Below are 14,579 nucleotides of genomic sequence, written 5' to 3'. Positions count from 1 at the left end.
CCCATCTGTCAGTCTCCCGGAGCCGGGGTGCCGCTCCCAGGCTGCCGCGCTAACAGCTGCCGGCTCCAACTCCACTGCTGCTGTCAGTATTCAATAAATAATCATATTTGTAATACAGGGGGTGGGTGTGGGGTGTTAGTGATCTCTCTCGTCTTCAATCTACGCCCAGCTCAAATCAAAACACAACATGAAACTGTACCCAAAAATGTGCACGGTTAAAAATCAAGCTCGATAGGCTCACAGGGGTATATATATACAATATAATACACAAGACTCGTCCATCGTGGTAACTTATTTTTAAAATAAATAAATTGTATAATTTAAATGTTCAATAAACAACAAAAAGTATTTTTTTTAAATAGTGCAACATTACTGGGGACCAATTACTGTTTCCATAACATGAAGTTGATTTCCATTTTGTAAAAAACTATAAATATTTTTAAAAGAAAAATAATAAACTATAGATGCCGAGGATGAATTGAAACAATTTTAAATTAAGACTATGTTTGTATCACAGTTAAAAACCTCTCACTTTTTACACAAAAAAGTTTGAAAATAAAACCCATAAATACAGTAGATTACAATCTTTTTAAAAATTGTTTCACTTATTTTTTTTAAATACTGGAGCATTTTTTTTGTATTTTGATTTTTTTTTCTGTTGGTATTTCCTGGGTTTCCCACTAAAGTCCAAGCGGGGGGTGGTTGGGTGGGGGGAGAGAGGGCCGGGGGGGAGCGGCTCACCGTGGCTGCGGCGGCCGGGGAAGGACACCTGCGAGGCCGGGAAGGGGCGGCGGCTGCTCGCCCCCCGCTGCCAGTCCGTGGATGAGCACCCGGGGAACGATGGGTCGCTGGATGACGGGGTGAGGAGCGGCGGGACCCCGGTACATGTACATGGCCGTCGGGTCCAGGTTGGAGACGACGTTGGGGTGGTAGAAATAAGGTGATGGGAACATGCGTTGCAGGGCCGAATAGTTGCCAGCCTCCGCCAAAAGTTCCAGTCCCACTGCTGTCTGTCTTTTCCACTTGGTCCTGTTGGGGGGGAAAAGGGGCAAAGAATGAATTCCACAGCTCGAGTTAAACCTGCATTAAAGAGCTTCCAATCTTAACACTTCAAATTCCAATGTGCTCCCCACTCCACAACATAAAGCGAGTTTATTCTCTTATTTCTTCGTTTCTCCAGATTAAATGTGTGCTTTGATCAGTCTCCGTTGAATGAATGCAAACCAGGTTGCATCACAACTCGGCTGTTACATAACTGGACCTTAGTTCCTAGCAGTGAATGGAAGCCGGACCAGGATTTGGAGACACCGTCCTTTGATTGAAAGGGGTTCAGGAGGCAACTCATGAACCAGCGTCTCAGCCCAGTCTGTGGGATCAGTGTGTTTGTGTGTTGTGCAGCCCTTAGTGTGCTGGCCATCATCATTCGGATGTATTTATCATAGATATAGATATATGTGATTCTTAATAACTGGGATAAATAATCACTGGATTTTAAGTCCAAGATTCCACACAGCTTGGTCAGGTCGGCACCGATATCGTTTGGAGACGAGCTGTAAATGATATCTTTATCTTTATTTTTAAACTCTGACAATATTAACTGAGATCTCAGCTAATTCCTGCAAACGTTAAACCTCGGAGTGAGAATCAGCCTGATCTGGGGGGGGGGGGGAGGAAACCGGCAACGAAAACTCATTTCCAAACAGCTCCTTGGCTATTTCCCAAAGTTTGTATAAAGGAATGAGCGTTGGGAGAGCATTCCCCTTTCTGAAAGGGAGACCCTTCCTCCGATTTTTAAATCGTTCTTAAATTCCTTCCATTGTTCTTAATTTCGCGTTCGGTCGTTTTATATTCAGTCTCGGTATTTCTAAAGTTCTATTTCCTGCCGGGCGGGAATGTTCAGAGGGAGCGGGGGGCGGAATAAACCCGAATGGAGAAGACAGAGATCGAGAGAGCTCTTTGCTCCGGGCAGCGCCCTGTTCATTCCCGGGACTGGACTCTCTGATTTGTACCGGTTTATATAACATCTGCATTACAGAATCTTTACTAAATTGCTTCCTTTTATCTGGGACCTATTCTCAGCGCGCCGCCGCCGCAGTCCCGAGTAGTTTCAACAAGTAATGTGACTGTCTCCAGACTCTGAACTTCCTGCCATTCCTGGTGGGACAGTCCGATCCCAGAGCCCCGCTGATCCGCCGCAATCAGCCCAATTGTCACCGTCCTTCCCATTAAACCATCTCACCGCCACTTCTTTCAATGATCCGCTCCACCTGCATCTCTCTCTCTCACACACTCTCTCTCAGTTTGTTCACATCACAATTAGAATGGTGGCAACCAGAATGTCATTTATTCGTCAATAAACTTGGGGGGGGGGGGTGGCACGGTGGCATAGTGGTTAGCACTGTTGCCTCACAGCGCCAGGGACCCGGGTTCAAATCCGGCCTCGGGCGACTGTGTGGAGTTTGCACATTCTCCCCGTGTTTGCGTGGGTTTACTCCGGGTGCTCCGGTTTCCTCCCACAGTCCAAAGATGTGCAGGTTAGGTTGATTGGCTATGATAAATTGACCCTTAGTGTTAGGGGATTAAATACGTGGGGTTACGGGGGTAGGGTGGGATATGTGTTGGTGCAGGCTCAATGGGCCGAAATGGCCTCTATCTGCACTGTAGATTCTGTGATTCTGTGAAACTGGCTTTAATAAAAAAAACTATTGCTGCTTTAGGGGGGAATTCTTAAATTCCCCATCACTTTAAGAAAGGCGGGCGTGTGTTTAGTTGATAAAATGATGGTTGTGGCTCCCATTAATTAATGTATGAGCTGTCAGTATCCTCACTAATGGGGATTTATCAATCAGCCTAATTTTTAAAGGCAGGCTGTCTCTCGGAGGATCCCAATTCTGTCACCAATCAATCGATCGATTAACTTTTAATTATGTTCCGCTCCTCGCCGGCTACAGTTCAAGGATGTCTTAATGGAGTGAGATTGAGTGTCAGGGCACAGGTCGCAAGCCGAGGCACGGGTCCCCGGCAGGTCTCTGTAACTGAATGTCAAGCGCTGGGGGGTAAGGAGCGGCAGAAGTTACACCGAGCCTGTCCCCGGGTCCACGGCAAGGTAAGGGCCGAGCCCCCCCTCTCAGTCTCTCTCTATATATCGTCCTGTCAGTGTCACTGGTAGATTACTACTCGCGGCCGGGATTGGCAACTAGTCCTTGTAGAGCTGGCTTTAAAGTGGGGGACGGAGGGTAGGGAGTGGGGGACGGGGGGGGGGGGGAGTGGGGGACAGGGGTAGGAGACAGGGGAGCAGGGAGCAGGGGGACGGGGGCAGGGAGCAGGGGGACGGGGGGCAGGGGGCAGGGAGCAGGGGGACGGGGGGCAGTTCCGAAAGCTGCCATCAATACCACACCCGCATCGGAGGAGAATTGAGGGACATTTGAGTCGCTCAATTCCTAAACCTCCTTTCCCTCCCCCACCTGTAACCCATTTCCTGGGAGTGGGTGTCGGGGTGTGAATGATTTTACCAGAACTATAAATCAGCACACTTTTTCAGTTGCGGATTTTGCTCTCTTAACATTCTGAAGTCCGGGATAGTTTCTCAGACATTATCTGCTGTCAATCGGTAAAGAGCTGAACATCCGCAGGAAAGGGAGATAAATGAGGCTTATAGTAAGTCCTGTCAGAGTCCATCTGTGCAATGCTGACTGGCATTCGCACAGCGATTTGATGTGGGGGGTATAGAGTCAGATTCACATTCAGAGCCCCATAACCTGCACTCCTCCTGTGTTGGGAGAGGAGGGGGGGGGGGGGGGTATATGATCACAAAGATTTTGACAGGATTTACCCCAATATATAACGGTCTTAACATTAATACAATTGGTCGCTTGAATTGATTGCCTTTATACTGGCCACCCAGAACAGCAAAAATACCTAAATGAGACAGTAATGAAACTGTAAAGTAATAAAGTTCTTATCACTAATATAACACACACGAGTCTTAATGTATTATCTGTAGGTGTTATTTAGCATATATAAATACGCAGTGGCGTTACTGTCCTGTTCTATCGTAAATAACGCGGAAACTACAACATTAACTCTCTTTCAAGTGTGGCCCTTGTCCCTTCCCCTGGCAGATTTTTCAATCCTAGTTAGTTTGACAGCTTTATGTAACTGTTCGCCCCAGGGTGCCTAGAGATGATTGCTTCTCTTTGTGGTGCTGTTCCTCTACCTTATGAGCAGACAGTTTTCATCATCTCCTCTTTTGGGCCCAGTTTGGAGAGTAGTTTGAATGATATTTAAGGGTAATTGCGGCTCCTCCTGTGAAGTACACTTCCTCTGACCGAGTCTGTATTGTACGGTCTCCTTTGGGACCTGAACCAAACCGATTTCTTAAAGGAGGTGGTTAGTAGATCCAGGTAATGAGTGCTTTACACCCAAGCTCGGCGACAAATTCGATCCGATAGCTGATGCTTAAATGCAGGTTCTCAGTCTAGGTGTGTACGCCTTGTGTAACTAACATTAAATAGGGGGTAGAGAGAGAGAGAGAGAGAAGGGGGGGGTCTCCATGACAGGTGGCTGCTTAATCCAAAAGCAAACTCGTGTGATTAAAAAGCCACTAGTTCTAATTATTTTCTGAACTGTGTAGATGTTAACAGGACGACAAGAAATTGGATATTGCAACGTGCTGTACCTACAGTAAGATCTCACTTCCCACTCACTGAGCATTCATTTACCCACACGCAAGCTGAGTGATTCCCATTTTCGGTTCAAATACAATTCGGATGGAACTAGCAGAATTAAGTGATGCAGGAACGGACTGAAAGTGGTAGGACGTATACAACAACAACAACTTACATTTAGATAGCGCCTTTAGCGCAATAAAACACAATAAAGGGTGGGCCCCAAATAAAATCCAACCAAATGTCACCTACATCTGGATTGCTCGTGGATAAACAACGGAGAGGGGATTTCACCAATGGCCATTCAACCAGGTGTTGCTGCCACTGGACTCCTCTCTCAATAGGATTGGTTCATTGTGGCCGATTGATATTGAAGTGGCGCGCTGTTCCTGGCCTCTTTCGGGACCATATTTCGAGACACTTTGGTTAGGAGGATGTTTGTTGTTTAGGTTTCAATGCAGTTTAGTAATTTTTATCCAGATTACTCATTTAAATTTATTTTGGCATGTTTCTCCCCAGTGTGTGTTTTATTACAGCTCTGCCCCTGGGGCATTTAGAGAAGAGCTCACATCTGCAATGAGACTGCTGTGTGGCGCCTTCTGTCAAGTTTCTCGTTGTTTCAATTGTTGTAATCTGTGCCTCGCCTTACCTCGAGACTTTAAATAATTTTGACTATCATTCGTTTGACACAGTTAAATATAGCTCAACGTTCGTTTGGTACTGATATTAAAAACTCCCCAGTTATGCATATAGAGAGAAAATTCATACTATCGAGCCCATACTTTCCTTTCAGCCGCGGATTAGATTTTATACTTTTCTAATTTCAGTTCCTGCTGTGAGCGCTGCTCGCTGTCTGACCGCTGGTTTATTGAGCGCGGTTCCATCCAGTGTATTGGTTCCGTTACTTGGATTGTTTGTTTTGTACATTTTGATGTCCTCGGCCCCTGCTACTGACATTTCAAAAGTGAATTGTACGCCTTGTCCCCCTGCGCTAAATTAGGTTTCGGCGCCTGTTTTGGTTCCGTTTGCTGCTCCAAGATTTATTCTCCATGTCAAATACACTAACTCCTGACCCAGGGCCAGGACCCCCAGAAGAAGCTCACCCGCCCCTCGCCCTGTCTGATATCATTGGTGATCTTACAGAACCCTCAAACCTCACTGCCCCCTCCCTCCCCCGTCAGTTCATTACTTCGTTAACAGAACGCAACAGTATGGAGACAAACTGAATGGCCAGAATCAACCCTCTTTGCTTGAGGCGTTAGTTGGATTTTTAACGGCCGCTTATCGGAGCCGCTGTGATTCACATTCACTTTTGTGCAAGTTTACAAACTGTGTGAGACAGAGCGAACAACAATCCCGACTCATTCTAACATTCTTTGTAACCTAGTTCTGAGTTTGTGGGGATCCTAGTCCCATTTTGAGAGAGAGTATTTCTGTGATCCGTGTATTTGTTCCCAGAGCCTGTGGAACTGGTGTGGGATAGATGATGGTTTGGACTTTTCACTCTCCACTAATATGGGTTGATTTTCACACCTTGCCAGATGTGGAAATGTGACCACTTGAATCTCGGAGCTGGATATCTCCCCTTCCCGTATTGTCCTGCAGTGGAGTTTTGTGATCGTTTATATTCACCCCCCCCCCCCACCCACCCACCCCCCGCCCCGCTCCCTGTTGTGTTTGATTTGATTCTCGCCTCTTTGTTGTTTTATGAATTGGTTGTAGCTGTATCGGCCTCACCTCCTGTTCTGGTACCAGGTTTTGACCTGGGTGTCTGTCAGGTTGAGGGAGGCCGCCAGTTCCATCCTGTCTTGCACACTCAGGTACTTCTGCCTCTCGAAGCTCCTCTCCAGCTGTGCCAGTTGGTGGTCGGTGAAGGCCGTGCGGGCTTTGCGGGGTTTCTTCAACCGGACAGGCGGACTCTCCCGACTACTCGAGATCTCTCTCTCCGCCTCTTCTTTGACTGCCCATGAATAGGGGGGGGGGAGAGAAAAAAACACACACACACAAGTACAGTCACAGAGCACACTTGCAATCCTTATCCAGTACTAACACTGCAGAATGCCAGCTACCCCTATCCAAGGAGAGGGCTTCACATTTTTTTTTTTAGCAAGCTCCCACTTGGCGGCCGGGAAACTTGAATAAACTATTGGTTGTCCTCTGGGAGTTTGTTCAGGTGCACATTTCTCGCAGATACACAATGCACGCACCGCGTTCATGTCGCTAAATCCTGATCATTATCATGAATACCAATAAATATCGGTTAAAAGCCCCAGGAATGTCCGCCTGTTTCCTTAAAGACTGCTCGGATATTTTTGACTATTTTGCATTCAAAGTGCAGGGCCTTGGGGTTTCGCTCTGGAATTACAGCAGGGAGCCTGGTTAACATTTTAAACACTTTTACAACAAGACGGGCAGCTCGTTTATACCCCCCCCCCCCCAAAGCCGAACAAATGAGGTTTGATTCTCTTTCATTCTGCTTTGTAATTACTGGATCTACACACGGCCAGCGCCCTGTCTCTCTCTCTCTCTGTGGGTGTGTGTGTGGGTCTCAGTCTATCTCTGGTAGCTGGGAACCTCCTTACGGAAATCATTTTCTGTCTGCTGTTATGAAATGACACATTAATTAAAGAGGTGTTTGAGTTCACAAGGCCGCAAGCGGCCGCTCAGACAGCGAGTGCCTGTCCTGGACGCTATTTTGTTCCATTTAAAAGCTGGACTCCTGCTGTGCTCGCAGGTATGAAATAAGGGCAGAGTACAGCAGTTCTTTGTCTGCGTGTACCGAGTGGGTTGGAGAAGGGACGAGAGGGTAGAAAGGAGACTGGGTAACTCGGATCTGGCCAGGAAGGAAACAATCCCTTTAATTGAGTCACGGGGGAACCTGGCCTGAGCTTGTCTGAGGCGGCAACTCGGCCGATTACAGACCCAATCATCGAACTCTCCTTCAAAATCCTGATCACAGGATTAATTTTGCAAATGACACCGATTCCTTGAAGCCGACTGCGTCAATTGGGTGTAGAGACCGGGAATATCCTGCACAGGACGCCACGATTTAACTCGTGTTTTACAAATTAAACCCTTCGGAAGTGAACAAAGCCGATCAGTGCCAGAATACTTCAAAAATAAAACCGATCATAGGATTATTCCAAAAATTAAAGCGAACCCCGAACAGGGAGGCTGAGTGACCACTTCAGTGCGGTGTTCCATGCACAAAATATTCCACCTAAAGCCCAATTGTACTTTCCAACCAAAGCGACTGTAGCTATTGTGTCTGTCCCTTCATCTCCCACCGAGTAACATCTCTCCATTTAAACTTGATCCTGTAATACAGACAGGGACACTAAAGAATGCATTACCTGCGCTAACTGTCCACGCCGATACAACATAAACAAGGCCAATGTTGTACACACTCAGGGTCAACAGAATCGTCAGTGTCCAGAACGCGGCTCCACGAATCTAGCTCAAACTGTCCTCCTTTTTAGTGATAATTCACAGAACGAACCCATCATTTTCCAGAGTCACCAAGAGAGGCGAAATCACTGAGAAAGGGTCCTTTCTTTCTCTTCGCCGCTGTGGCTGTGATAATCATTCAATTTGTTCTCAATCGGCTTAATGTGCGAGGGAGCGGCTCCCACAATTATACCAATTCGAAATCGGCTCGGCCCCAAACCCAGGTTTAAGGAGCGCCGCCCCTCCCTCAAACTTCCAGTGACACACGCTGCATTTCGCCGAATGCTCGTTGTACCAGTCTGAACCCAGAGACAAATATCATCCCATTTACTGCATTCATTGCACTGTTCTGGTTTAGCGACTATGATTACTGGGCTGCACTGTATAGCTAGCCATGTAATTACCGGGAAATAACACGCCTTTTATTGTCTGTGAACCTGCAAACATTCAGAGACCAAAATCTTTCTGACCTGTGTAATTAATTGACTGAAATTCACTGCAGAAAGTTCTGGTCTGCTTTTATTAAATTAATTTAACATTAAAAAAATATATACACAACGGGGGTTTGTGCAACTCATCAGTTCCAAGATACAGTATCTGAATATTGTGGGGATTATATCAATCGCTCTGGCTCCAGTGAAAATGGAGAGAGATTGTATAACAACCCATGTCACCCGGAAGCGAGCACTGAAAACGGTTCTTTTATTATGAAGCATGTTAACCCACTCTGCCGGTTAACTTTATTTAAGACGCCAAAAAATCCCTTTCAGGGGCTCCGAAATACTTGGATTATTAACAGACTTTATCAGTTTTTTGAAACACTTCACTCCAAAATACAGAATGAGGAAAAATACTTTTGAAACCCAACCGAAGATTTAAAGGTTTAGTCTAAATAATTATATTTGGAATATTCCCGTTTCAAGGTGTTTAATTTTCGAATTTGCACCTTGTAAAAATAGAAATTGACAAGAAACTTAAATCAAAGTTTCGATTGCAGCAGGGACGAAATGAGCTGTTAGAAAATCGGTTTGTGTTTGAAAATCGGACAGTAACTAACTCAATCTGCGGCTACAGAAATTGACTCGGAGTTTCCTGGGAATCTCTGAATTTTGCTCCGTTATTGAGATAAACGTTGGTAAGTTTAGCGTTCCCTCCTCCCCCCATGAAATATATGAGGCCCGTCAGAGCTCCGTTTCTGGCGCTTTAAATGAGCGCCGGCCCAGTATAACTTACTGGTCTATTTTGTTCCTCTTGATTTATGTTAAGTTGCACTAACTTTGACAGGTTATCGTTTCAAAATGACGTTTATTTATTCATGTCCCTTCAGCTGATTGAACGCTTCTGATGCTGTTTAAAGTCTTGGGCGCCGCGCGAGCAGATGCGACTCTGAATCTTGTCATATTTAAAAAAAAGTTTGCTATGAAAACTTTCTTAACTCCCCCTCCGTAATCCCCCTTCCCTCCCTCCCACACAAACCCATTTTTACTTCTTGGTGACGGGTTTGTAGTAAATTCAGAATTATTTTACGAATAATAGGTTGAGTCGAGGCTGCCTGGTGCTGTACTCACGCCCTGACATGTTACCCACCTCCCTGAGCCGGTGTGTTTACAGTATGCTTTCTGACTTTATTCCCATTTACTGATACTTTTTTCCAGTTATTACTGGTGATCACAGCTACTCGCCTTCAACCGAAAAGATTCCAATATGGGAGGTATTGGTTTTCACCCGAACAAGTTAATACCAGCAAAACAGTTGGAGCTGTTTAAATTTTTTAATATATCTTTATGTTCAATGTGAAGTGTTTTAAATAACTTTTTGGGTGCTGGGTTTTCCTTCAGTCTGTAACTCACATTGTCGCTACCCCGAATCACAAAATAACATCACCTTCGGTGAAATCTAATTTCTTTTGACACAAGTTTCTCCAATCGACATTTGATTTAGTCCAAATCAACTGGGGAAAATTGGCAACGTTATTGTTACAATTCAGCACAAATCTGAAGTCCAAGCGCCTGGTTAGAAATCTGCACCAAAATGCCAGCTCACAGCTCTGAGTATCTCTCTATCCAAATCTGACACATTTGACACAATCCGGCGCTTTGCTCTTGATTGTAAAAAAAAAAATAACGGCCTAACGGGCTAAATTATATTTTAAATGCTGCTTCGTAAAAGTAACAATTTATATTTAGTGACCAGTTTCTGTAATTAAAGTCCTTTGAGAAATATTATCTGGGAGATTCCGCCTCCATTCCCCCAGAAAGTGCAGTCCTGCACCATTTGGGGACAAGAGCAGAGTTGGGGAGATACAGTCAACTATTTTCCTGCATCGTTGTATTTTAATGATAAATATATTTCTAACCGCTGCGATCTTTTGTCATATACTTTTCGGGTTTGAAGTTTAGTGCTGTAAACTCTTTCCCCCACGGTGTCCATTCTCGGGTGTAGTGCACTGATCATCGGCGAATTTGACTTCGGAATTGGCGAGTTTGACCCGAAAGTGAGATGTCAGCGGTGGAAAGGAGGCGAGAGCCTCTCGCCTCAAAGGTACCAAACCCGACACTGCTGCAGTTTGACAGACGGTGTCTCGGTGTTACCTTTGTTCCAAAAAGCGACGGAAATAATTCAAGTGCTACCCTGTTTTTTTAAAAATTAATTCGGTGTATTAAGCACGGAACGACACTGCCCGACCAGAGAGGGGAGAAACAAACGCACACAAATACAGATATTCTACAAATACAACCTGCAACCCTCCAACACGCGGTAGTTTTAGATTGTAAAGGAATAAACAATGGTTATATTGAGAAGTTCCCCATAATACGGCCTTTTAAGATCAGTTCTCCCAAAATGAGGATTTTCAGATTCCCAGTGTATAATTCTGAAAATCACTGGCGTCATCTCCTTCCCCCTGAACTTGTATTATTGGTCATTTTCTCAGTTTGATCCAGTTCCCTCCTTACCTTTATATTCCGTGTCTGAGGACGAGTTCTCCCTTTTGTCCAGTTTGTCTCGGAATTCTTCCCCGTGTTTGTGCGCCGTGTCTTGGGCACCCTGGCCGCTGCTCGAGTACGGGGCGCAGGCCGCCAAGGGTTTGCAGTCGCCCAGAATGTCTCTGATGAGGAAGGAGGAGGTAGCAGTCCTGGGCTGGGGAGCGGCGCACAGCTGCCCCGGGTGTGGCTGTGACTCCATCCCGCCCGCCAGCTGCGGCGCCGCATCGCCGCACTCCAGCCCGGGCGAGGAAGGCGAGCTCTGCTCGCTGCCCACATCCGACCCCGGGCTGAGCCCGGCTTTCATCTCCGGGGGAGACCGGCAGTCGCCCATCAACGGCTCGCCTTTGGCCAGGACGGGGCTGACTGGCCGGTGAGATAAAATCGAGTCAATCCCAAAGCTGGAGCCGTTGGCGCCTTCCATAGCTCGCACTTTAAATGGTCATTTGGAACTTGGACACAAACTTTGACTGAAGTTGGTGGCGAAATCCTTGAACTTTCCAAATAATGATCCGGAGCAATTAAACCCTTGGCTGAAATTTCCAAAAAGAAAGTTGGTTCAAATCTGGAGCTGTCTGTGGCTGGCAACTTGGCGATGGTCTGGCTGAGAGAGAGCGAATGGAGGATGAGGCAAGTTTCAGCACCTCGGACAAGGGCAGACCGCCTCCTCGCACGGCCGCTCTCCGCAGCCCAGATTTCTCGCTCCCGGTGATACTTTTGGACTAAAATGAACTTCTGTCACTTTACCAGGGTCTTTTTTTTTCCTCTTTTTTTCAACGTGTCTCTAACACGTGTCTGAGGCAAAGCCGCTCTGATTGGGGCTTGTCTCCCTGACATCACTGGTGACTGCAAACCCGACCCTCTTCTCGGCTCCATCAAAGGAGCGAGTGACGCCCAGAACCGGCTCTTCGCCGGCAACTCCCGCACTTGGTTCAGATTACAGCAATTCTGGATCTGTGGGTGGGGGGCAGAGAGGCTTTGGATCGACAGGCAGAACCTTTCCTATTTTCTGCTTTAGTCTACGGCAGATCTGCGGAAAGGATGGGGGTGGGGGGTGGGGGAGTCTGAGTAAAGTTGCCGAGTGCAAGATGCACCGATTCTAGAGGCAGTGTCCGTGCATTGGGAGTCCGGCGACTTTTTTTTAATGATTTGTTGCTGTGTTTAGGGGCCAAACACGAACCCTGATTGTCTCTGACGGTCGCTGTTGATACTAGCCGGGATTCTGGTGAATAATCTGATGCTAAAGGCCGATCTCTCCCGGTAGTTGCTGCTTTTCCTGGGCTGTCCGAACAGTTATTTCGGTCGAGTTCGGAGATCGGATAACTTGGAAGAGTTTAAACCGACTTTATGCCGTTCCCAGTGTAATTATCAGTTCCACATTGAGCAGAAGTTGTTCCTCAACTTAATTTTATTTAAAACAACAAAATGAAACGGCAATGGCCAAAGTATTGTCGATGGGAATGACCAGAGACACAAAGATGTTCAGCTCGAGTTTTTAAAAAAAAACCTTTGCAGTTAAACTGTAACCGGAAGCGTTTGGAGTCGATCCCTTTCTTCTGGGATCAAACCATTGACATTTTAAACAGTCAGAAGTGTTAAAAAATTAAACAAGAGGTGAAATCACGAGAATGTGCATGATGGCTACATTTCACGCATTTCAAACTACATTAATAACAGATACAACTATTTCATAATGTTAAATTATTCACGATGCTAAGTATCCTGTGCGGCGTGTAAAGTGTTACATTTGGCGAAGACCAGGAGTGAGGGCAGGACTATGTCCAATTAAAATCTGTTGGGAGACGGAGTGCACCTGACCCGTGTTAATAATCGGGAGTGATTCGGGATCTCGGGCGGTGTTGCCTGTTTCTGGGCTCCGGGCTCCGGGGATGAGCGGCTCCCTGAGATTGGGGCGTCCTGGCTGCTCCGGCCCTTCACTCACTGCTTGATGCAACTACAAGTGACTCAGGTACACCGGACCTGAAATGTCGATGTTCACGCCGCGTTCCCGGCGCTCTGACGTGTTTACTGTTTTATTCCTATTATTACTTTTCACTAATTAAAGACACAATCGTGTATTTCGTTCTCAAGCACGTCACTCTGGTGAGTAAATCGCAGGCCACAGGAACAGGATCACATTATGGGCTGGTCTAAGGTTTACAATCCATGTTAATGTCAGCCTTGATCTCAGAGCATGTCCTTTATTGCTTCCCTTAAAACTTGTCTCTGTTTATTACCATCTTGGTCCTTGTATCGCCCTCTCTGTTTCTGTGTGTGTCTGTATGCCTGACTCTGTCTTACTGTCTTTTTTATCTGTGTTTCGATCTCTCTATCTGTAAGACTTTCTTTTCTCATTCTATATCAGGAAGATACAATCTTCTAAAAAAAAATCTGTATCTGCTTCTATCTCTTTTTTTATTTCTCTTGCCCTCTCTCTACCCGGCTAATCTCTTTTTCCTCTTCTGTCTTTCCCCAACCAGGACAATTTTTGTTTCTATTTCTTTTCAAAACTTCCCATTAAATTGTCGCCTCCACTCCCAGAGGTAGCTGGTGCCTGGCACATTCACCAGGGGGAGGGAGCTGATACCTGGCACATTCACCAGGGGAGGTAGCTGGTACCTGGCACATTCACCAGGGGAGGTAGCTGGTACCTGGCACATTCACCAGGGGAGGTAGCTGGTACCTGGCACATTCACCAGGGGGAGGGAACTGGTACCTGGCACATTCACCAGGGGGAGGGAACTGGTACCTGGCACATTCACCAGGGGGAGGGAACTGGTACCTGGCACATTCACCAGGGGAGGTAGCTGATACCTGGCACATTCACCAGGGGAGGTAGCTGATACCTGGCACATTCACCAGGGGAGGGAACTAGTACCTGGCACATTCACCAGGGGAGGGAGCTGGTACCTGGCACATTCACCAGGGGGAGGGAGCTGATACCTGGCACATTCACCAGGGGGAGGGAACTGATACCTGGCACATTCACCAGGGGAGGGAGCTGGTACCTGGCACATTCACCAGGGGAGGTAGCTGGTACCTGGCACATTCACCAGGGGGAGGGAACTGATACCTGGCACATTCACCAGGGGAGGGAGCTGGTACCTGGCACATTCACCAGGGGGAGGGAGCTGGTACCTGGCACATTCACCAGGGGAGGTAGCTGGTACCTGGCACATTCACCAGGGGGAGGGAGCTGGTACCTGGCACATTCACCAGGGGAGGGAACTGATACCTGGCACATTCACCAGGGGAGGTAGCCGGTACCTGGCACATTCACCAGGGGAGGTAGCTGGTACCTGGCACATTCACCAGGGGGAGGGAGCTGATACCTGGCACATTCACCAGGTGGAGGGAGCTGGTACCTGGCACATTCACCAGGGGGAGGGAACTGATACCTGGCACATTCACCAGGGGAGGTAGCCGGTACCTGGCACATTCACCAGGGGGAGGTAGCCGGTACCTGGCACATTCACCAGGGGGA

General features: G+C 46.9%; 1 protein-coding gene across 1 annotated transcript; it reads right to left on the bottom strand.

The window, feature by feature from the left end:
• Positions 1-281: 281 nt before the first annotated feature.
• barhl1a (BarH-like homeobox 1a) lies at positions 282-11,822 on the bottom strand. Its single transcript, XM_085965528.1, has 3 exons — positions 11,069-11,822; positions 6,405-6,627; positions 282-1,029 (listed from the first exon to the last, which is right to left on the bottom strand). Exons 1-3 carry the CDS (start codon positions 11,517-11,519, stop codon positions 738-740), a joined length of 966 nt encoding a protein of 321 aa, XP_085821654.1. The 5' UTR covers positions 11,520-11,822; the 3' UTR covers positions 282-737.
• Between the last annotated feature and the right edge of the window lie 2,757 nt (positions 11,823-14,579).

Source organism: Somniosus microcephalus, chromosome 23 (genome assembly GCF_052327205.1).
Source record: "Somniosus microcephalus isolate GS21.2 chromosome 23, FLI_Smic_1.0, whole genome shotgun sequence".
NCBI classification, from domain to species: Eukaryota; Metazoa; Chordata; class Chondrichthyes; order Squaliformes; family Somniosidae; genus Somniosus; species Somniosus microcephalus.
This window is presented reverse-complemented; position numbering and strand designations above follow the sequence as displayed.